The 23,775-nt window shown below is 37.3% G+C and overlaps 1 protein-coding gene across 2 annotated transcripts; it reads right to left on the minus strand.

Moving 5' to 3' along the window:
• Positions 1-5,442: 5,442 nt before the first annotated feature.
• On the minus strand, positions 5,443-19,283 carry slc6a3 (solute carrier family 6 member 3). Of its 2 annotated transcripts, XM_085473188.1 has the most exons (16): positions 19,002-19,283; positions 18,251-18,358; positions 17,731-17,941; positions 16,680-16,811; positions 15,015-15,231; positions 13,489-13,627; positions 13,149-13,283; positions 11,744-11,847; positions 10,987-11,111; positions 10,624-10,736; positions 10,289-10,417; positions 9,992-10,091; positions 8,315-8,415; positions 7,492-7,659; positions 7,273-7,344; positions 5,443-7,174 (listed from the first exon to the last, which is right to left on the minus strand). In XM_085473188.1, the coding sequence occupies exons 2-16, from the start codon at positions 18,305-18,307 to the stop codon at positions 7,151-7,153; spliced, it is 1,827 nt and encodes a 608-aa protein (XP_085329314.1). In that variant the 5' UTR covers positions 18,308-18,358; positions 19,002-19,283; the 3' UTR covers positions 5,443-7,150. The 2 variants fall into 2 exon arrangements, with proteins under 2 accessions (XP_085329314.1, XP_085329315.1); XM_085473189.1 differs by lacking the exon at positions 7,492-7,659.
• Positions 19,284-23,775: the final 4,492 nt, after the last annotated feature.

Here is a 23,775-nt window from a genome sequence, read left to right on the forward strand (position 1 = left end):
TCTTTTTTTTTTTTTTTGGCAACCGAACTGTATATACAAGTAACCTTGCATTGATGGGCTGCTTATAGTGGCATATAGTGCCCTTTTCCAACCAGTAGAGGGCAGTGGACACCAAATAACGGATCATAAACACACACCTGCAAGATAAGAAGCCAAAAGAAAGTATTTTTATGCAATAAAAAGTAATTTGTGTACTTATCCATTCACAGAGGGTTGCCTCTGTTGGTTCCGTGATGTCATAGTAGTACAATAGTATGGTGCATGAAAACGTGATGCATTTAGCAATACTCTCATGACATAAGAAGTTATAGAGTATTGTCTCAAATGTACAATTAACTACAGGCAGTGACCGCTTTGTTTATTTGTTTTCTGTATGCTATGAAATTAAATTGATTCGTTTATTCTTTGAACATAAAAGACCTCCAGTTTGAGACTGGGAGGAGATGCAAACCCAGCCTCAGGTGGTCACAAGCTAGTATACTCCTAATGCTGGTTCCAAATGAGAGGGCTGCATCAGGAAATGACAAACCTTTGGAAATAAGGGAGCAGCTAAAAGTACCTCTTTTTTAATTTGGAAAAATGATTATGTTCCTAGCATTTTTTTTTCAAAAGACATGTTTATTTAATACTTTCAGTGCACAAGGTTTACACAGTTTCAGTTAAAGTGACTGGAAAGTTGCAGAATGTGTATATCCCATTAGACACAATATCAAGAATAAGCCCAAATAATATAAGCACAGTGCACATCAAAACAACAAAATTCCATTTTCTTCCACCTTTCCTTGTGTATATGTATGTCTTTTTTCAATCTCAACATCAGTGGCAAGACATGAAATTATACATAATTGCTGTTGTTTATCGGATGTGATAATGGCACCTTTTAAACCCTATCCCTGCACAGCCAAAATTGCTTTGCAATTGCCCTTGCTTGACAACATTTGGAAAAAACTTGATGGCAAATATCTGTCATTGCCTGATAACACTAGCGAGAAACTGAAGTCGGGTGGCATCATGAAAACGTAGAAATTCAGGTATATTAAGGATCTACGTCCATATCAAATAAAATGTAAATGTACAAAAGTGCTTGTTTGGCTAAAAAGGATCAGTAGAGATAGCAGTTGATACAAAAACAGTTAAGTGCTGTAACTAAGAAAAATGTGTGCTTTTATTTTGTAAACCTGGCACATTAAGGAATCATAATAAAATGATAAATAAGTGAAGGCTTTTATTTTTGAAAATCTGAGCAATTTCTGAGGATAACATTTAATTTTTTTTAAGTTAATGGGAGTTTTAACAGCTGGGATAAGATCCAGTAACGTATGAAAGACAGTCCTGTTCTTGTATTAATCACCAGGGTATGTCACATAGAAAGAGACGAAAGAGGCAAAACTGTGTACTACAGATAGGAATACAAACTTTATTTTACTCTATCTAATAATATTACATTACTATTACATTAATGTAGCAAAAGGTTCAGCTAACTTTGCATAAAAATAGGTGGTAGAAATATTCTTCAAGGAGCTATTTCTACTTTCTTATTTTAAGTATGTTTCAGAGCCTGTACTTTTTCACTTCACTTGCTGTAAAAATCTGAAATCTTTGGATTGTAATGATATTGATATGATAGTGGTTAAAAGAGTCATTGAGGCTATTATAAAACCATACATCTGTAATTTATCATTTCAAACTGGTCGATTTCCAGACAGAATGAAAATAGCAAAAGTTATACTTCTATACAAATCTGGAAACAAACACCATTTCACCAACTACAGGCCTGTCTCTTTACTACCTCAATTCTCAAAAGTTCTTGAAAAACTGTTTAAAAACCGACAGTAAAAATTTATAGATAAACATAAACTACTCACTGAGAGTCAGTACGGATTCAGATCAAGCAGATCAACATCATCGGCACTATTAGATTCAATAGAATACATCACAAATTCCATAGACAAAAAGAAATATGTGGCTGGGTTATTCATAAACTTGACAAAGGCATTTGACACTATAGATCATGATATATTAATAAGAAAACTGGAACGTTATGGTGTCAGAGGGGTAGTTTCAGATTGGGTCCGGAGTTATTTAAGTGACAGAAAGCAGTTTGTGAAAATAAATGGTTGTTCCTTATGTATGGACATTGCTTGTGGTGTACCCCAAGGGTCAGTTTTGGGTCCAAAATTCTCCAACTTGTACATTAACGACATCTGTAAAGTGTCCAAAGTATTAAAAATGGTTGTCTTTGCTGACGACAAACATTTTTTGCTCTGGTGATGATCTGCAGAATTTATTGGAGGATATGACTAATGAAATAAGTAAAGTGAAGTCCTGGCTTGATAAAAATAAATTATCATTAAATTTGAATAAATCTAAACTTATGTTATTTGGAAATAGTAGTTTAAATACAAATGCAAAGATTCAAATAAATGGTGTTGATATTGAAAGAGTCAGTGAAAATAAATTTCTGGGGGTAATAATAGATGAAAAACTTAACTGGAGAGCTCACGTAAGATACATTCATTCCAAAGTATCACGAAGCATTCCAGTACTAAACAAGGCAAAACAGGTATTCGACAGAACATCACTTCATATTCTCTACTGTTCACTGGTTTCACCATACTTAAGCTATTGTGCAGAGGTCTGGGGCAATAACTATAAAACCACATTACATTCACTTTTTACTCTTCAAATAAAAAGCAATTCGAATCATCCACAATGCAGGTTATAGGGAACATACAAACTCACTATTTTTGCAGTCTGAAATATTGAAAATTGATGATCTAGTGAAATTCCAAACAGCACAAATTCTATTCAAAGCAAAAAATAAAGACCTGCCAGGTAATATTCAGAGTATGTTTTTTTTGAAAGAAGGAAGTTGTAATTTAAGGGGTTTTTGTAACTTCAAAACAATGAAGGTACGTACTACAAGAAAAGGTTTTTGTGTTTCTGTTCATGGAGTGAAACTATGGAACAGTCTGAATATGGAATTAAAGCAATGTCCAAACATAAAACTGTTCAAAAAGAGTTATAAAAATATGATCTTCTCGAACTATAAAGAAAAGGAAAATATTTAAATTAAGTGAATGTTGCTATTTAAAAAACAAACAAACAAACAGACAAAAAAACTCATGATGTGATATTATAGTATATAGTATATCAGAAATCTGTTCACTATTTTTATTACAAATTATATCAGTAAGGAAGCTGACTAAATATTAACTGATCATTTATGGCAAAGGGGTGGGATTAAATAAGTGTTTACTTCTTCCCACTCCCTTTCAACATGTAAATTAATCAGAACTTTTTTTTATGTAATTTGTATAGTATTTTTTTCTTTCTTATTTTCTTTTCTAAATGTACTTGTATATTGTTCACATGTTGGAATAAATTACCAAATTACCCAAATTACCAATTACTTGAATCAGCACTTCAGCTTTTATTGTAGTGTTTTTTGACACTGGTATCAAAAGTACAGATATTCTTTACTTAGTTCTACTCAAATAAAGAACATCTGTACTTTTGCCACTTCTGTCTACTACTCAGCCACTGACAGCACTTCAGCATGTCTTAAATACTCTTGAAACTGAGGAAGAATCAAGAACAATGTAAACGTCCTCCTTTTATGAGATGGTTAGCATGAGGGTCTGTGCAGACCTCCTTTTGCTCTACAGGTCCATATTGCCCTGCCCATACAGATGGTGCACTAGGGCTCTCAAGAACCTAAATATCTGCTCTGGCTGGAGGTGTGGCTGAATCATTTGCCACCTGGGTTCAGTTACTACACCTGTTTCCCATCTTCAAATTACCACTGTGGATTTGAGGACCAGTTCTTACCTCAATTTTGCTGTCATACCTGCTAGTTGTCATTTACCGCCTTGTGTTCCCATGGATAGATGGCAATGTCATGAATATATAGTACCTGCTAGTATTTTATATTTTATTATTATCATTATTAGTAGTAGTAGTTTTCAGTTTATCCAGCTATAATGTGTAGAAGTTAATTAATACCAGTGATAGTGCTATTGATCACTACTTTCTTATGGACAGCAATGGATGATGATCTAGTTTCTTCATGAGCAAAAGCTGTTTGGTGCAAGTTTCAGGTCTGTGGTGAAATTGCTTAATGAACAGGACTTCTCTACATGCCTGAGAAAATAACCTTGAAGGCAAACTAGCCAAATTTAAATATTTAAAGATACATATTCTGATTCCCAGAACTTCTTCATTATGCTCAGTGTCCCATACATATTTATATATACACTCAGGGTAAGAATAAAGTGTACCCATTGTCGATTCTAAGATTTTACATATCTGGAATCATAAAAAGATCATCTGTCCTTTAGCAGGGTCTAAAATTGCATAATAACAATACATAACAACGGCATCATTTATTTAACAAAAACTAAGCTAAAATGCAAAATTATTGCATGAAAAACTGAGGTGCTTAGCTTTCACATGCTGTTTTTGCATTTTGACTTAGATTTTTTAAATAAATAATGACACATTGTAAAATGTCATGTACTCTCGTGATCTATTTCCTCATTTAAATGAATTGAATAATTTTAAAACATGCTAAGCTTTGATAAAACTATGATATATGATGCCTTAGAAATGAGGACAGATGCACTGAACACTAATGAAACATTTATTTTAAAACAACAACATTTGGGAATCTTTAACAAATGCAGAATGTAGAATGTTACATTAGTGCTTCCCATCATTAGTACACATCAATTAGCAAACTGTAAGTAACTAAGTAAAGTCTAATAAACAATGAAATTGCAGTGAATTAATCATCTTTTCATTCTGAATGACAAATCAACCCTTACAGTGTCATTTAATAACCAGGAAGTTAAACTTTTGATTTCTTTTGAGAGATCGTGCTTTTTAATCATCAATTGTACCCAAATGTTTGTCTTGGTGGATAAGGAATATTATGTTTCTGTGGACTGCCTCTGAAACCATTTGTCTAACGCACTTGTTACAGTAATGAACACCACAGAGTCTGGGTCACGCTGACCAATCTTGAAAGAGCTCAATTATCGGTGCTTTTCACAACATGCGGGCTGTGTTTATGTTTTTCAGTTTAGTGGTTATCTGTTTAGTTAGAATAAATCACTTGAATACAGACATGCCTGGAGGGTAGATGGCTAAATGTCTCTTTTGGAATACCGAAGACAACATTATGAGGGATCAATAAACCTTCTGGTTTTTGTACACAAAATTGTTCGAGTGGAACCCTGACATTTGTGCTCCTAATGATCATACCAGATTACATCATTTTTATTTAATATTAAAGTAATAGCTTCACTGATCAGCAGTTACTTAAAAAAATTATTTAGGTGCTAACTTCTATAAAGCCATCACAGTGCCATAAAGAAAGGAAAAGAAAGTATTATCGTTATTGTTGTTGCTGTTGGTTAAAAGAGAAAACAATGAGGTATATTTAAATTGAATTAATTATACTTTATTTGACAGTACAAAACAAAATTATACAGTTGTAAACACCACAAGGCACAGTACAGCAGCACAGGCATACAATTTGGGACATAGTGTTACATGTACCATAAGGAGTGATAACAAGTCATTATTGACCTGTTTGGGAAGGATTACTTGTTTTCTGATTAAACAGAAAGAGTTTGCAAGAGGAAGAAAATGTATGTAAATCTTATATGAATATATGTGCGTTTGTGTGTTTGCAGTTATTTAATATCATACAGTACAATACAAGGCTCTCTACATTACATTTACTTACACAGATATACCAGTTTGTTACATTACACACTATTTATTTGCAGTTCAATAAAAAGCAGCTTTCAAACAGTCTTGAAATACTGGTTAAGACTGTGTAAACTGTGAAATTAAAGCTTTATGCTTTCTGGAGGAAATGTGACAGTCATTGTCGCCAAATCACAACCTGAAACTTTTGAGGAAGGGGTGGGGACACGATTTGTTACAATGTGTAAAGAGTTAATGATCTTCTAAGATGAGCTGTGTACAGTTTAAAAGAAAGTACATCCCTTGGCAAAATATTCTCATTAGATGACGAGATATCTGAATTTTTTTTTTAACTCACTGTGCTCTTTGGTCGATTAAATCAGCAGCGTGGCTAATGCTTTTTTTTTTTTTTGTCTATCGGTACGTTCTTTTAAACTTTAGAATTGGCATTGAGCTCATGTGACTCCAGGGCAGCTGTAATAAATGACAGTTTTATCTTCAGCGTATTTTGTGATTTTTAACCTAAAGAATTACGTTGTGATGCGAAGTGAATGAGCTCAGAGTAAAAGCTCCTTTTTACTCTCATGTCATTTTAGTTTAATGCAATATTGGAATTGGAAATAAAGTAAAAACCTGGTGAAATATGCTCTGCAGGAATCCTAACTTCATAACAGTCTTTTAACAGAAACAGCAAACAGATATATAGCGACATTAATATAATATGGACTGGGATTCAGTAAAACTTTGAGCGCTCAGCATTTCAATTATTTCTGAGCGCTGAATATTTGAAGATTTTTCACCCAGAACAATAACAACAATAAAAACATAAAGGTAATGAAAATAAAGGCCACATGCTGTTTGAACTTTATCAGCTAACTGAAAATGAAACAAACCAACATAAATAAAACGTGACATTGTTTGTGTGTAGCACCTCAACATCTTCCACAGTTGTCATGTTGACAAATGTCCATGGGCATCTAAACATACAGCATTCATTTTCTTGGAGCTTTCATTGGTCGTTATTGGGAATGGCTAATGCAAAAATATCCAAGAACATTTCTCACACTGCTACTTCGCAAGCTGCATTCAGGGACCTTTGCATTTATGGAAAAGAACAGGCTGAACACCACATGAACTGTTTAACTGAATCCCATTCACTAGCAGTAATTAAATGGTGGAGATGTCCAATGCACAGCTTCACACAAAATTAAAGAACACTACGATTTCATTGTGTGTGTGTGTGTGTGGTTTTTTTTCTTGGCACTTTTAAACTTCCCACCACCATTATCATTGTTTTTAAATAAACTGCTCTCCTCTTCTTTGTTCCTTGGACATTTACTGTGCATGCATTCACTCAGTGTCCATGCAGTCATCCTCTCTCTTTTTCTCTCTCGCACTCTCTCTCTTTCTTTCTTTCCCACTCTCTCTGTAGCCCTCAGACCACCAACCAGTGATGCAACTGTGGGGGGGGGGAAAAGTGCAATGCGTCAAAGAAATAAATTACAGTACTGTGCTCCCGTACAAATTACCATAAAGTATGATTGAATTAACTCTTACAGTGAACTGCCGGACCTCCCCGTTGTCTACCAGATGATGCTCTGTCTCTGGGGTGATGGCATAAGCCAATCTCTGTTCAAGGGAAAAGAGTAATTAACTCTTGTCATACACTCCACTTAATTAATCAAGAAAGAGCTCCATCATGACAAAGGCAGCTAAAGATGGAAGATTAGTATGGATAAGAATCATCTGAAAAGATTTTGGAGCTTATAGACTTACGTCGCAAAACTTTCCAGGCAGTGTGCACAGTTTGTAGATGGCATAGAGAGGCACCATGGTCATTGATGACATGGCCAGACACCACCCAAGCATGTTAGCCCATGCAGGAAACATGTAGGAGCCATAGTTTGGGGGGTTAAATGTGGCAAAGCTCACCACAACCATGAACTATGGGAAAGAGATTTATGAACACACATGACCTGAAAAACCACTGATTAAAAGGAGGTAAGATTATTGCAAGACAACACTTGTGGCTGATGTTAAAATGGAAAGCATAGTAAGAAATGAACTCAATCATTCATTCTCATGATGAGTGAATCACATGCCTTAGCCACCCCAGGAAAGATGAGAGACTAGGGAATAATAATATCCAGTAAAGTTGTTTCCTTTGTGTACGTATTTGGAAGAAGATGCTGTAGTAACAGTGTTTTGCTGCTGACATATAGTTGTGTGAGTGTACTGCAAGACATAAGCAGAGGATATGAACAATCTGATTTATACTCAGTGTGAATGTGAATCAAAAGCTAAGCAGTGAGATAATGATAGGGTTAATGTATGGGGGTTGAAAAGCTACTTTATTCATTCAGCAGGTCTGTTGATTTTTTTAGATGCAAAATTAAACATGCTTTTTTATTTCTGGTATTGAGGTCACATGTTGTCTGTGGAAAACTAAATTCTCTGTTTAAAAGTCAAACTTTGTTTGGTTATCATGATAAAAAAAACACTGATGAGAGGAGAATCAGATCAAACTACAGTCTAAGTTTTATGCATCTTTTGATTTCACATTTTTTAACTTTCACTTGCTGGGGTTTGTATAACTCACCAGGAGGAAGCAGGGACTGACAAACTTCCAGCATAGCCTCCAGTACCTGCCTGGTCGGTGGCCAATCATCTCCTCAATGTCATCGCTGAAACGGTCCACTCCTAAAACACACAGAAATACTCAATATTACCATGACATGGTTAAAGAAAAGCAGAGTTACAGTACTGTATATTAGCTTGGAGCATAAGAAGAACAATCTCTCTGTCTTTCTCTCTGCACAATTCCAAGAGAAATTTTGGTATGAGCATTATCAACGCAGGGTGTGTGTTCATGCTCCATGTGTATACATTTAAATTGAAAGTTAAGTCTAATACAAAAAAAACTGTAATACCAGAGGTTATCAGGTATCAGTAAAAATAGCAAAAATACAGCATACCATTAAACTATTTGCATTAACCAACGTCATTCTGCAAAGCTAACCATTATGAGCTGCTGCACCATTTTTCACCTTTGTCATGATTTTGCTTCTCTTATTCCTTGGCTGTATTTTGCCTTTTTGCCTTCCTGTCCTGAAGGCATCTCTCACCGCAGAGGAATAGATCCGGAACGACTGCCAGGTATTCCGCACTGCTAGATGTACTTATGCAGTGGAGTGCAGATCAAAAGACCACAGTGGCCGGGGTCAAGCATTTCTGTCAGCAGTCAAGAGTATTGGGGGGAAAAGAGCCAGAAAAAGGCCCCCTAAAGCCTTAGGCTTGATTTATCTGACTTGCCAAGGTCAGGACCCACCAAAGTGGGGCAATATGTTGACCTCATTGCCTGGGGCCTGCTTAGTATTTAGTCCTTTATGCACCTCTTCATAGTCATACTTATTAGACATTAGACAAGAAACTCAGTCTCTGACCTTTAAATTGTTTTTCTGTCTGCTGGTGTTTCCGAATAGGGTCTAGAATTTCCACTCAATTATTATTATTATTTTTTAATTTGCTTGTTTTTCTTTTAAGCTGTTATTGCTGTCGGTGAAAATCCATGAAAAAAAATCAAACACACATAGACTTACCCCTTCCCTCTGGGGGGGGGGGGACCCAGATGGCTATCATTACTGCAATTATCTACAGAACCACAAGAGGTCACTAAAGAGCACACAGGGGTCTAATATTTTTACTTCATGAGCTCCTACCAAAACTAGAGGTGTCTTTCTATACAGTGCCTCTTACCCTGTAAATATAATAATTTTTTTTTATTTTCTTCCTCTGTCTGATGTCATTCACAAATAATTTAATTTGTTATTGACAAAAATTATGTTAAATGGAGTATCATAAGAATCTGGCCACATGGAGAGAGTTTGACTTGCACACAAGAGACTGCGATCTAGATATGAGGCAGCTGATTCCTGCCGGTTCCCAAGATACAATTTTCTTTACATAGTTCTTCATCACTGCTGATTGAGCACAAAGATTCACACGGGCAATGATTAGAATTCGTCTTCATCTTGCAAGCACCACAGGTACTGTATATGCTTGTGACTTGGGTAGAGATTTGGTCAGAGAGTGAAGTGGCCAGTAGGAATGGATTGTCTGGCAGCAATATTCTTACATCTAATAGAAATATGTTGCATTGAGGCACAGATGACTTATGCGAAAAGATTTCTCATCAAACCCTTAATAAAGCATCAGCTTTGTTGGCCATGAAAAAAAATCATCCCCCTGCCTCTTTTCTTTAGTCCATCTTTCTCACCATAGAACCACGCTATACCGATGGCTTCAATAAGCACTCCAAACAGAATCGATGTTCCTGCTGCAAAGTGGTCCAGCAGAGTAAACACATACATCCCTCCCTGGAGAGGAAGAGGAGAGAAAGAAAATAATGCCTGTAAGTTTTCTACTGTTACCTTGTTTTTAGACAGTTTTGCAGATATTATGTCTGTACGTATGCAAACACTAGAGTTTAACCACAGCGCAAGGATAAATTCTAACTAGCACACTAACGTGATGTGCATGCCATTAAACACAGACTCCTCAATAAGAGACTTACATTTGTAACACAGAAGAGGGAGATGAGAAAAGTGGAAACAACAATAAAGAGGGTGAACAGCTCTCTGTGCTTGTGGAGGAATTTGAATTCATCAATTAGTCCCGTGATCACTGATTCCATGCCACCCATCTACAACAAAAAACACAGCAGTTAGAAAGAAAGAAAAAGTCAGTCCTGAGCTGTTAAGTCACTGAAGAGGCCCGTCGATGCTTGGATAGTTACTGCTCCTAGACTATATATTTGAGAGTAATGAAAAACAGTAATTTGGCACAGAAAAGGTATGCTATTTGGCTGACCAAAGGGATGTAACTGTGAGTGTCTGTGTGGATACTCACTGCACTGTCAATGCCCAGAGTCAACAGCATGATGAAGAAGATAACTGCCCAAATTGATGACCCGGGTAGTGTTGCAATGGCTTCGGGGTAAATGACAAACACTAATCCAGCGCCTAAAAGAGCACAAAAACCATGAAAAAAAGAGCAAAGGTGAACAGCAGCGCAAAACAAAATGTAGTGCTCAAACTATTTCCCCTTCTAGCAAATATAAAATAAAAGTAAAAGAGGAGGTAGAACAAAAATGGATGTTGTAGATTAGCCAAAATCAACAGCCTTATAGCCTTCCCGTCAGTTTTATGACATTTTAAACTCAAAATTAAACAGTTTAAAAAGCTTTGCATAATCAACAATAAACAATCATACCGTCTCTTGCAACTTTGTCTAGAGCCACGTTGTGCTTTTGGGACATGTACCCAAGGAAGGAGAAAACCACAAAGCCAGAGAAGAAACTTGTTAAAGAGTTGATGGAGCTGGTAATGATGGCGTCCCTGGATCAATAAAAGAAGGCAGAAACACGATAGTCCATAATAAGAATGTAAAACACTTTGTCAATATATCATCAGCCAGCAAACAGTCAATATCCACATAACTGACCAGACCAGCTGTGAATCAGGGATGCACTTAAAAAAAAATTATGTACAGGCTTGACATCAGCTTAGGAAACCTTTGACTGATCTAGATCTAGATAGATTGCTCTGTCAGATTTTCAGTATCTTGCATCATGTGACAAACTAGTGAGTTGTTCTTTTCATTAAAAAAAAAAAAGAACAAAACAGCAATAACCTTTTTAAGGTTAAATGGTACGTTAAAAGCGAGTTTATGCTTTTATGGAATCCTCGAAGTGTTAGTTATCAGAAGCATTTTTTTAAAGGGCAAAACGGGGGAGATAAAAGCCACCTGTGGGTCGCAGATGATTTTCAAAGAGTGCAACAGTTTTGATTGGTGTAACATCTAAAGTAGTCTGCTGCGCAGCTTGGTGTCAAAGACATAGAGGGTTTCAAGGAGCTTCAAAGGTTATTGTAATTCACCTGCTTATGTTGCATGTGTGCTTGCAGAATCAGCTTCCCCACCTCCGTGTGCCTCCGTGAATTCCCACCTGCCTCTCCCCGTGTATCCGTACCTGTAACAGTTGTTGCTGAATTTGTTGTAGCTGGAAAAGGCAATTAGCACACCAAACCCCACTCCCAGCGAGAAACAGATCTGCGTTGCTGCCTCAATCCAGACCTGGGGAGAGAAAGAACAAGCGCACTTGTGTGAAGCGGCAAACAAAAGGCACAGGAGAGGAAAAAAGCCATTATTAGAGATAATTGCAGGAAACTCATTCAACAGCAGCAGATGAAAGACGCTTGTGAATACGGGGGGTAATTTTGCAAATTACTGCTCCATGCATCTATCTAATCTAATTCTCCAATTGCTCCCGTGCATCTCTCAATCTCTGTCCTTGCTTTCGCTATCATAAATGAATCCTTTAGTCACGCATGTGGATTTATTGGGACCCTCAACACCTAGTGTTAAGTTAAATTAGATATTTATATTGTGATAGGAGGTTTCATGGATAAGAAAAATATTTGAAATGAGTGACACAAGTAGTTTTCTCAAATTTCTTTATTGCCTCCAGGGAAGGTAGCAATGCTGTGTTTACTTGCACTAAAATAATTCCACATTCAGGCTTTTGGCACAATAAAATTAAAGGGTTAATTTAACAGTAGACATAGAGGATAGCAATAGTAGAGCCCAATGCTCTTGTTATGCTTCTTGTTTGTTAAGCAAATAAAACTTCATTATGCTTTTTTTCTGTTATCGCTGTTTCGGGTTCTCTTAATCTGTGGACTTGAGCTCAGAATTTTATGTGTCAACATTTTTTGTGTGTGAGCAGGTCTGTTGTCTAAATCACTCTTTGTGGAACCATAATTAAACTAAACTAGACTAAAATAAAATAAACTAAGATAAAACACAGATTTAGACTTTCTTTTATTGATGGCCACTTCCATCTTTTATATACAGCCTGTATTTTCTACCCTTTTTTCTGAGTTGTTGTTTTGTTTTTTTCTGTTTTGGTTATTTATCTCAGAAAATCCATAACTATGCCAACAAATCTACAGCTATAAAATACTTTCTTGGATTATGTTATATCACATTTTGGGTTGATAAGAATATCATTCATCAAGATCTAGGACTTTAAATGCTAAATTTATCAGCGTTAGTTGTTGCAGTATGTGTTGGTTTTGACCTATACACTGGCTTTGCATTGGATGTCAAGCAACAGGTACAAGTTACAATTCCCTGCCATGAGAACTCCTGTTAAGCACAGTAGTATGATATTTTAAAAAAATTGTTGTAGTTGTGCATTTTTCATTTTTTAGTATTGGAGTCTCTTTACATGCAAGTGTAAAAATTAAATACAGGAAATACAAGTGAAAATGTAAATAAAGCCACAGTATTTCCCCTCATACTATATCTTCTTCTTGTGGAACACTGTCACTCTCACTTCACTTGTGTCTCCTCTTTCTTCTTTTGGCGCTCACCTTGGCGTCACAGAGTCTTAGGAAGTCCACGGAGAGGTAGGCCTTAATGCCATCAATGGCTCCAGGCAGGGTGACTCCGCGGAGCAGCAGCACAGTTAAGACCACATAGGGCATTGTGGCTGTGATCCACACAACCTGAAAGAGTCACACAAGGTACACACACACACACACTCACATGATACACACAAGAAAAAGATACATGCATGCAGAACAATCATGCATTTAAAGATGGTGCTGCATTTGACTGCTATGCTGTTAAAGTCACTGTGCACCATGACTCACTTAGATTTTTAGTTTTGCAAATATAACAGTAATTAATGTCTGCTATCTTATATGTTACCTTGCCAGAAGTCTTGACTCCCTTCCAGAGACTGAAGTAGAGCAGAACAATAACCACAGCTAGACAGGAAGTCAGCTGCCAACGTGGACGACCCAGGTTATCAATGCCGTTACTGTCCTGGATATGGAGTACTGCCCTTCTGAGAAAGGAGAACATTCAAGCAAGAGGCATGGTGACTCCTAAATCACCATTTAGTGTACACTGACTGTCTTGTATGTATGAGCACATTCAAATTTAGAAAGACTTCGCTTAACAGAGGTGTGAAGAGACAGGATGAGCTCAAGAATACTGGCCTAAAAAGCTGTCACCAGAATTTCATGTCACACATTGTTGACACCAATCCATCGTCTGCACTGGGCTTAACATTGTAGCTAATTTCTGAGTTTTTTAGTTACCATAGTTACTGCACTAAATCCAAAGGGTTCCCTTTTTTTCTGACGAGAGCTTAGCGTCTTAAAAAAAAGAATAAAAAGAACATATGCAACAGAAGGTAAAGCAACACCTCTGTTGACTTCTCTCCAGACATTTAAAAAGAAAAAAAATAACCTATTTTATTATTTCTGTCATGAAAATGTATCAACACCAATTAAATATATGTTTAAATATGTTCCATATAAACTACAGGACGTAAAATACCATTACTAAAACACACACATCTAAAGTACATACAGTACTGTATGTACTGAGTAGGATATTCAGGGTTCACTGATTCCAGATGTAATCATAATAACTGCTGCAATCAAGATAAAAATGACTAAAGTTCATTATAATATTATTATTCATATCAGAAACTGAAGTATAAACTAGGCTCCAGATACCCTTCATAAGATTGGCTTTACATCCAGTCCCTGTTTCTGAAAGATGATACTTGAGCTTCACCTAAAGGGAGATTTGAGACCTCAGGCTGTCTGACCAGATGCTGCACCAAGTGTCGCTACATCTGTTGCAAGTGCTGAAAATAATGCATTATAATGAATTACATTATCACAAATGGCAGCTAAGATGGGAAAACTGCCTAAAGGTGACAACGTTCAAAGTCTACTTTATTCTAGATAGTTACCAAGCATGTGTCACGTTAAAGACTAAATTCAGTGGACATTGTTTTTGCCTTGATCCATAAATTTAGAGGCAGCCTAACAGATGAGACTAAATAAGATCAGCCAATTTTCAGCTGATATAGTCAAATTGTCTGCAGGTGGTTGTGCATAAATAGCCCACTGCCATTTTATCTAACGTGGATGAAATACTGCATCTGTCACAGCAGAACAACCCCTTTCACTTGCTGAAATAGGAGACACCTGGTCAGCTTCATAAAGGAAGGCAATATTGGCTAAATGCAGCCAAACTGTGCATTTCTGATTCTCTGTTATAATATATCTCAGCTATTTAGGCTGCAAAGGCATTCCATTACTGCACTCCAACCAAACACATCATACCTCATGCAGTAGACATGTGCAGGACTATCTAAGCAACCTTTTTTACTCCTTACAAATAGTGTGCTAAAGCTGAAGATCAGGCCAACTTACTCAAAATACTCCTGAGCCGGGGTGGCTTTGTAAATGTCACTGACTGAGCCGTTGTCAGCCCAGTCGGAGCAGTTTGGACTGTTCCACGTGTTGTTGCAATGAACCCACGGTAGCTCGCCGGTGAAAGAGGAGAAGAGGTAGAACATTGCCCATGAGATGATGACGTTATAGTAGAAACCAACATAGAGGGAGATGAGGATCACTGTAAAGCCTACACCTGTTGAGGGAAACATAAGTTATGTATCATAGACACTAAGGATACAATACTGAAGAATATTACTACTAATACTAATAATATTACTGTCTTTCTCGTGACCAGACATAACATATTGTTAGTGCACACCATAAAGCACACTGTGAGTATACAGTAGCCAGAGTAGCCAGTGCTACATGCCTGCAGTCTCACAAAAAAAGAAACAACCTTCAAACGCTGCCTCTTTATGCCTTAATTATCAATCCATCTACCCTTTCTGCAAATCAGAAACAATGTCCACTCTTCTAAGGCTGTATTTAAATGTTAACCTTTGCTAGGAAGCATAACTGCAACTGTGCCTTATTGATTTCTTTGTAATGTGGATGTGATATTTGTCCAGGGAGCCATGTCTCTTATTAGCGCCACATGCGGCCGTGCTATCTCTCAATCTCCCTTCACCAACCCTTTCCAAGTCCTTTTTTCTTCAAATGGATTGATCCTGGGAGGAAACCAGCTTTTTGATCAGAATAATTACTGTCAATACGGGCATGTGTACGTGTATTTGAATAATTACTGTTATCCCCCTGCTGAGAGACAGAGAGAGAGTGAAGCGTGTGATTAGAACGTCAACGTACTCTGTGTGGTCCCTGACAGACGGCACATGCTCCAAGGAACACACATAGACGAAAAACACGAAGCAACACGTACACACTGCGGGCCACCTTCAGACCAACAAGGGCACGATGCCACACAAGACAGCCTTATGGCTTCTCACTGTGGAGCAACAGATGGTCTGCTGTTATCAGAGATAACTTCTTCTAAAAAATCAAAGGGAATTCAGAGAAAGCGACGGATGAATGCACACAAATTAAAGCTTGTTTAAAAAGCGTAAAAAACAGAGCCAAGTAAAGTGTATCATTATATTTTCAACTCATGACTTTGCTTAGAAACGTGAGTCGGACTTCATGTTTGTTTCTCCATTAGTGTATGTTTGGATGGCATTTCTCCTGAACTGCGCTTTGCTTAACGGTGTGTTGAAAAGTACCCAGAACAAGCATCAGCCAGTGTTACCTGCCACTGGGTGACACAAAAGGATGCGGACAATCAGAATAAAAGTCTAAAAGCCCAATTTTCATTTGCTTTCCATGTGAGTGCCAGCAGAACCTGATGTTCCGGGAGGGATAAACAATGCCTGTCGCTGCTCAGCTCAGAGACAAGCAGACAAAAGAGACTGGCATGTGGACAGGCAGGCATGTGGGCAGGCAAGCAGACAGAAAGACACGTAGGGATTAAAGGGAGAATGTTAGCAGACAGACAGCCATGTAGGCAGATGGACATACAGAAAAATGTAACTCGTCCCATGATACATTTATTATATTCCTAAGAGGGTGTGCGTATATCCTCGAGTGTTTGCATATGTGAGCAAGGGTCTGTCACATTTGATTTTACCTTCATACATTTTACTTTCCTACCTTTAAATATGGGACATATCTTCCAGACTCCTGCTGCCCCCTCTCTGTTATACTGACCCAGAGCCAGCTCCATGTAGAAGAGTGGCATGCCTGCTATCACCATGAAAAACAGGTACGGCACCAGAAATGCACCTACACACACACACACACACACACACACACACACACACACACACACACACACAATTTTAAAAATAAATACATTTATTTACTTATGTCTTGCAGACATGTTCACACATGTAAATTCAAAGAACAGCATCAGTTTAGTGCCAGTTTACAGGATCATATGCAGTGTCAACGCAGATTATGAAAATGTAGTATTTAGTATTTTTACATTTTTCTTTCTATGTCAAACTGCCACTGTACGATAGACAGCCCTCTTTACTCCAATAATTGACTATTCTAATAAAATGAAAACACAATTTTCAAAAGAGGGGGCTCATATATAAAAGTGTAGTTTGTCTTTGAAGATAAAGTTTATGCCTCTGACAGAACTTTTGTCATATTTCCTTACATACATATTAGACTTAGCGACGTGAAAGGCTGTGTGTTAGCCTTGACCATAGCTGCAGCATCATTTACAGCTCTTAAACATAATGAGAGCTCTATGTTAAACAGCCATAATTAGTGACACTGATTGTTAGAGCTAATCTATTCAGAACAGCTGTGGTGGTTTTTCCCCTATTTTGATCTCTGTAAAGGATTGAAATAAGACGAAAACAACGGCCATCATACACACAGATCTGAAGCACACACAAACATGTGCATGTAGTACATGCATGCATAAAGTACTCTAGCCTGTAACTAATTCCTCCTTTTCTCTGCCTTCTTCTCTCTCTGTTTCATTATTTTTCTTATTTGCCTTTGCTCAGCACAGTCACCATGTTTATGCCCTCCTACCCCTCTCAATGTGGCAGACTAATCCCCTGGACTGGGGCAAAAAAAAGAAAGAAAGAAAGAAAGAAAGAAAGAAAGAAAGAAAGAAAGAAAGAAAGAAAGAAAGAAAGAAAGAAAAACAGTTTCCTCACATCAGTCTCTTCATCAGTCTCACCTCCTCCATTTTTGTAGCAGAGATAAGGGAACCTCCAGACATTTGCCAGGTCCACAGCAAATCCAATCACGGACAGGAGGAAGTCAATTTTCTTTCCCCAGGTCTCCCTCTCTTCCTCCCCACTGGGGTTAGTCTGAGTCGGAGTTGGAGTCACTAAGGTGGTCGATGTGAACTGAACCCCATTCTGTTCCTTTACAAGTATCAGCTCCACCTGAAGGGTCACCAAGTTTAAAATCAATCATGCATAATGCAGAATGGAATATTACAAACACATTCACCTTAAGAAATGTTATTCATGGTGATGTATTAAAAATGTACTGTAAAATACTATTATTTGTACTATTTTTACCATTTTTGTCATTCTTTAAAAAAAGCATCATATTTGTATAATGCTGATCTTTAGCACTTTATAGTTTAGTACAATATAATGAGTCACACAGATGAGAGAGCAAATGCAGTCATTTCATAAATTGAGACCTTTGCACAGTAACAGCCTTGTGTGTCTTAGATCTGTACCGACCTCTTTTGGACCCATCGTGTTGGAGGTGGGTTTTTCTGGGGCTACAACTGAGGACATCACGGTGCAAAATGGTAATAGTTGAAATCTCGGTAGGTAAAGCTGACAAGTCTTGAGCACAAAATGAGACAGAAAAAAATGAGTTTGTTTTTTTTTATTCCGTTTGTGAAGAATAAGGTTTTTGATTCAAGTATAAAAATCATCAAAAGGATCACTGGGATGAAAATTAAGGATTAAGAACAATATGAGATGCTTTTAAACACTGAAACTGTAGCAAAGATATACATATTTTTAAAAAAATTAAATGTGGCATAAGAGAGAGAAAGAGAAAACACAACAGAGTCATTTGATTCAGACTGAGGGTAACAAGAAGGGATGGGGGAGCATGTCTACAAGGTCATCACAGCATGCTCGTTTTATTTCACAAGTGCTGATAACCATTTTACTTGCAGAATGGCCTAGTATGTTGATGATGCACACTATCTACCAACATGTTGTACTCCAGATTTAATTTTGGTTTAAAATTATGTCACAAAAATACTTTTTATGTGAAAGTGTATGTGTTTTTTTGTTTTTGTTTTTCTCTAAATCTTTTCAAAAGGATCACATCAAATTATTGTAATTAAATTGCAATTAATTAATTTTTCTTTTTTACTAACAACACAGGATATAATGGATATATAATGCTATTAATACAGGGAAATACAGAGTTACAAAGCACAAAACATTTTAAACTACAAAATGATATTCTTACCTTTTAGAAATAATAGCTGAACTCCGATGTCAGTTTGGATTCAATTCCAGTGCTGATGTCCTCTAGTGTGCTGTAAACTGATGCTGATCATATTTACGCAGACCTTCCTTGATAAGTTAGACTCAAAGCAAGAGATGTTAAGCACAAACAGAAGGGGGGGAAAAGATGATAATTAAGAGAGAAAAAGATGAGGAACTGGCAATCTATGAGTTATAGAAAGCCCTCCCACCCTCCTTGGCTCCACTGACAGACACACAGAGCCCCGAGCACCCTGTGGGTTTGTATGGAGATCTGTCTGCGGGACCACTCTTGAAATATGAGAAACAATCAACAACACCCCCCCATCACCGTCACTCTCCTCCCTCCCTCCTCGATCAAGCTTCATGTCTTCCTCCTCCTCTCTCACCCATCATATATCCATGTAAGTGTGAGGGGATAAAAAGCAAATACAATATTGCAACACTTATTCCCAGATGCATGCAGTTTCAGCATCGTTATCATCCTCTTGATTCAGATACATTATAGCTGTATAACATAAGCACCTAATCTTTTCTGGCCCACGGATAAGACAGGAGTGAGAGCTTAAAGCTTAAAGATTTCTAAAATAAAGTGCAATAAAAAATTTTAAAAAACATAAATAAATTTAAATAATAATTTTATTAATTACATTGAAAAGCCTTAATTTTGCATCTAACCTACAGCTGTATTGGTAAATGGACTGATTCTTATATAGCGCTTTCCTACTCTCCCAGAGAACTCAAAGCACTTTATACGACATGCCACATTCACCATTTCACACTTTCTTTTATTCTTTCTATCCACTATTCACACCTTCATACTCCAATGGATGCATAGTTAGTATCTTGCCCAAGGATATTTGGCATGCAGACTGAAGGAAACAGGGATCAAACCACCAACCTTCCAATCAGTAGATGACCTCTCTACCTCCTGAGCTACAGCCACCCTTTATATAAGGTAGAGTGGTTGTGGTTAAAGCTGTTCATAGACTTTCTTGGTTTTATGTTCAGGGAACTCACCTTTAACAGCAATACAGTTGGCAGCAATTCATTGCAATCTCAATACCCAAAGTAATAAGGTGATAGAAGAAAGACGGTGGTAGAAAAAAGAGAAAACCATACAGCTCCTTCAACCTCCAAAATAAAACTATTCAGTAAATTAATTTGCAGTGGGTCTGAGGCATTATCACCAATATATGATTTGCATAAGCTGCCATAACAAGAACAATTTTAATATATAATTAGAAAAAATGTATTTTAATTTGTCTTAAAAAATGTCTAAAAAACCAAAATAAATACGCAAAAGGGTTGGCTTGGCCGAATCAGCATGAACACAGAATACCATTATGCAACAAACTGCAATGATTCAGTCTCTCAAAATCAAATCTCTAACTTGGTTTCACCTGAGATTCAAACTAGCTTATAACAATACCTGTCTCCTGGAGCAGCTAGCATTAGCGAAAACCCTCAAAAGAAATGAAACACTGTGAGCAGCAGCAAGAAAAGACAACCGTATCTAATAATAATATGCATCGAACCCTATCCCACTTGAAATCAGTGTCAGTCGCACAAAGAACAACACACACACAAACAAAATACTAATTGAACTAAATGAAACTTTGCTTTGGGGTTTAATAGTAAGAAGTAGAAGTAAGGTGTTCTGGGAGGTTTTAATAATTTTGCCTCTTATGTGTAAAACCCAAGGTTAACATCAAAGGTCTTTCTTAGTTGATACCCCCCCCCCCCCCCCTTCTACCTTTAAAACGATCTCAGTGACCAAGTGACACACCGTGTCCAAGCAAAAATGTCATTACCTGTAATGTTCAGCAGGCAAAACAGAATCAGCACTGACACTTAGACCCCTTCCATTTCAGATTTAACCACAGCAGGACCAGGGTATTGAATAACCCAATCAGCCTGCTCCCCTTGGACGGACGTATAACTCATGTTTAGAATGGCAACTTGTTGTTTGCAAGCCAATCGTGGTGATCAATTGTCCACCAACCCCAGCTCAACTGACACAATACACAACGCACACACCTTTAAAGTGCAATCATCCTTCAAGCCTCGTATCAGAAGTTGTTGGGTCGATGTAAGCCGTGCTGGAATTATGAGGTTTCCGACAGAGCTTGGACAACGATGAGTTGAACATAATCGAGTGTCTTGTTTTCATAAATGCAACAGCTGAGACCCAGAGGAGAAGGGTCACGAGGAGGAGGAGGGGAGCAAGCAGGAGCAGAAGATAGGCAAGGGTGAGGAAAGAATGGCAGAGGAGGAAGTGAAAGGCAATGCAAAAGGAAAAGAAAATGAGAAAAATGTTAAAATGGGAAGAAGTACAGTACAGTACCAGCCAGTAATACAGTATTACTGGCTGGTAACTACTACAACCTGAAACTTTCCTTTTCGTTCTAATGAGTTTTCTCCTTTGAATAAGCAGTTACATCTAGATGATGATTTGAGAGGGTTAGTAGATGCACAAGCCCGTTTTCTCCTTGTGAGCGCCGTCTGCTTGATCATGAAAGGAGGGAAAAAGAAACACAGGAGAAGGAATGAGGACAAATTCTTAACCCATTGAGTCATGAGCATAAGCACTCATTTCAGACAATAAGAACATTCCTCCCCTCCACAGACTAACCTATTTAACCTCCTGAGCATCACAGGGGGGGTTCCTGAAAGTCTAATTCAATAATAAATTATTTTTGAAACAGTTTTTTTTTTTTTTACTTACTTGTGTTCTCTAATTGGGAAAATGCCATTAACACTTTTCAGTTACATACAAAGCCTCTGGTAACCACAAAGGAACAATAATAACTCTTACATACAGTTATTGAGCAATTGGTTTCAACTGACTGAAGAGTCTTCAGCCATGGTAATTGCTCAGGGAGTACATACACACTGAGGTTTTGTACTAAATGTTTATGCAAGCATGGTAGCATATTGTTGCTGGATGTTTTACAGAATGGCAGAGAGAATTGCCTAGTTTTGCTACACACTAGAGGTCACACTATAGAGGCCCCTAAGTAACAAGAGTGCATGGAAAATAAATTCATTGAATTACACACTTCTGGAACTAAAGGAAAAGTCAAGGGACGACCAGTATTGTTAGCATCCATCCCCTGTGAACTCTGAATGTCTGTGAGTAACCCATTATGTACATGGATAGTGTGTCACATGCACATAATTTATGTCAAAACATTTCACTGTGGCTCAAAGTGGTGGAACTGGGTGAACAGAACAGAGATTAACGTCTATAGAGAGGTGACCAAAGTATATCTGACAAAAAACAGAGCTGGAAGGAAATTAAATGGCTGAATATACTTGTGCAAATCATTTCATAAACATGACCTCAACGTATTGTGAGTCACATAATTTGCTAGATATTTAACTTAAATTGTACCATTATGGATTTCTCCTACCCCAGTCTCCGTCATGCAGCCTACTGCAGCTCAACATACTGGACTTAAAAGAAAAAAAAACAAACAAAAAAAAAAAACACTGCATTTTCTCTGTGTTTCCTCAAGAGGGAGGCATTTCTGCAATAACAGGTCAAGAAAATAGATGACTGTATGAACATGTGGCCTGACTACGTTTCTATCAACCTTATAATTCATGGTTATAGATGTAAGGCATATATGGAAGATTAAAACAATTTAAGAAATGATACTGCAATTACACTTTCCTCAATATCTTTAACATGCGTTATACAGTAAAGCTAAATTCATAATTACAAATAGAATTTTTTTCACTGCAAAGGCTTTCTTGTACTGATGTAGAAGTCATTGCACCCCAACCTCACATAATAAAACCTCTGTTACAGAATGACCCAATAACACTGTGACAGACAGGAGTGTTGATGCTTCTTTAATTCCATCGGCGAGTCACATTAACAAGTTATATCATAGCAGTCCTGAACAAATTCAAAACTCTCAATCATCAAAATGCATTAACAAAATAAAAACAAAAACTTATTCAGAAAAAAGTTTGAAGTAAAGCTACAGGAGAAAAGTAGTTCAGTTTCATGGTCCATATACAGTGAGCCATCAGAAAGTTAATATCGCTCTTTCAGAGTACACAAGTCTTTCGTCTTAGGCTCACTGTTAGATAAACTGTTTAAGCAGGCAGTAATAGCATACAAGTTCTCTCATAGGTTTACATTTTCTCAGACTGATACAAAGTCAGGAAAAACACTGCCTCTACTGAGGTACCTGAAATGAAAATATGTGAGTGGAGGGAGACAAAAAAGTCATGAAAGGAAATTTAAATAGTATTTTCATATAGCCCCAATGCAGAATTGTTCTGAATATAAATACTGACTATATAAAAAGCAGATCTTTGACTTGAATACATATCATAGTACATCATCATCCTCTGACCGTCCAGTGGAGCTTTCCATTTAAAATAAAACTGCAGGAGGGGTTACTGTGGCTCAATAAATCGCATTCTGTCAGGTGCTGAAATATTGACTTCCTGTTTCAGCCGTAATTCAAAATAAGATTCCCCATTTATATACAAAAACAGTATGGTTTCAAACATACAGAGTGAACTGTTAACTATGCATTAGAAAAATCACATCACTAAGAAGTACATTTAATACTTATCCATTTCACGGTGCAAACAGGTTTAAGTCATTCAAATCTTTACACTGATGCCAAGTCCCAGAAGTTCACAAATTCAATTTCAGGCTACAAAATTTCCACAATCCTGAGATGTTGCAGAAAAGTAGGGCTAAAAAGGGAAGGGGGGGGCAGCTTTCTTTG

This window comes from Copadichromis virginalis, linkage group LG11 (genome assembly GCF_057382275.1).
Source record: "Copadichromis virginalis isolate Kocher_CV1m ecotype Utaka linkage group LG11, C_Virginalis_male_GT1.1, whole genome shotgun sequence".
NCBI lineage: Eukaryota > Metazoa > Chordata > Actinopteri > Cichliformes > Cichlidae > Copadichromis > Copadichromis virginalis.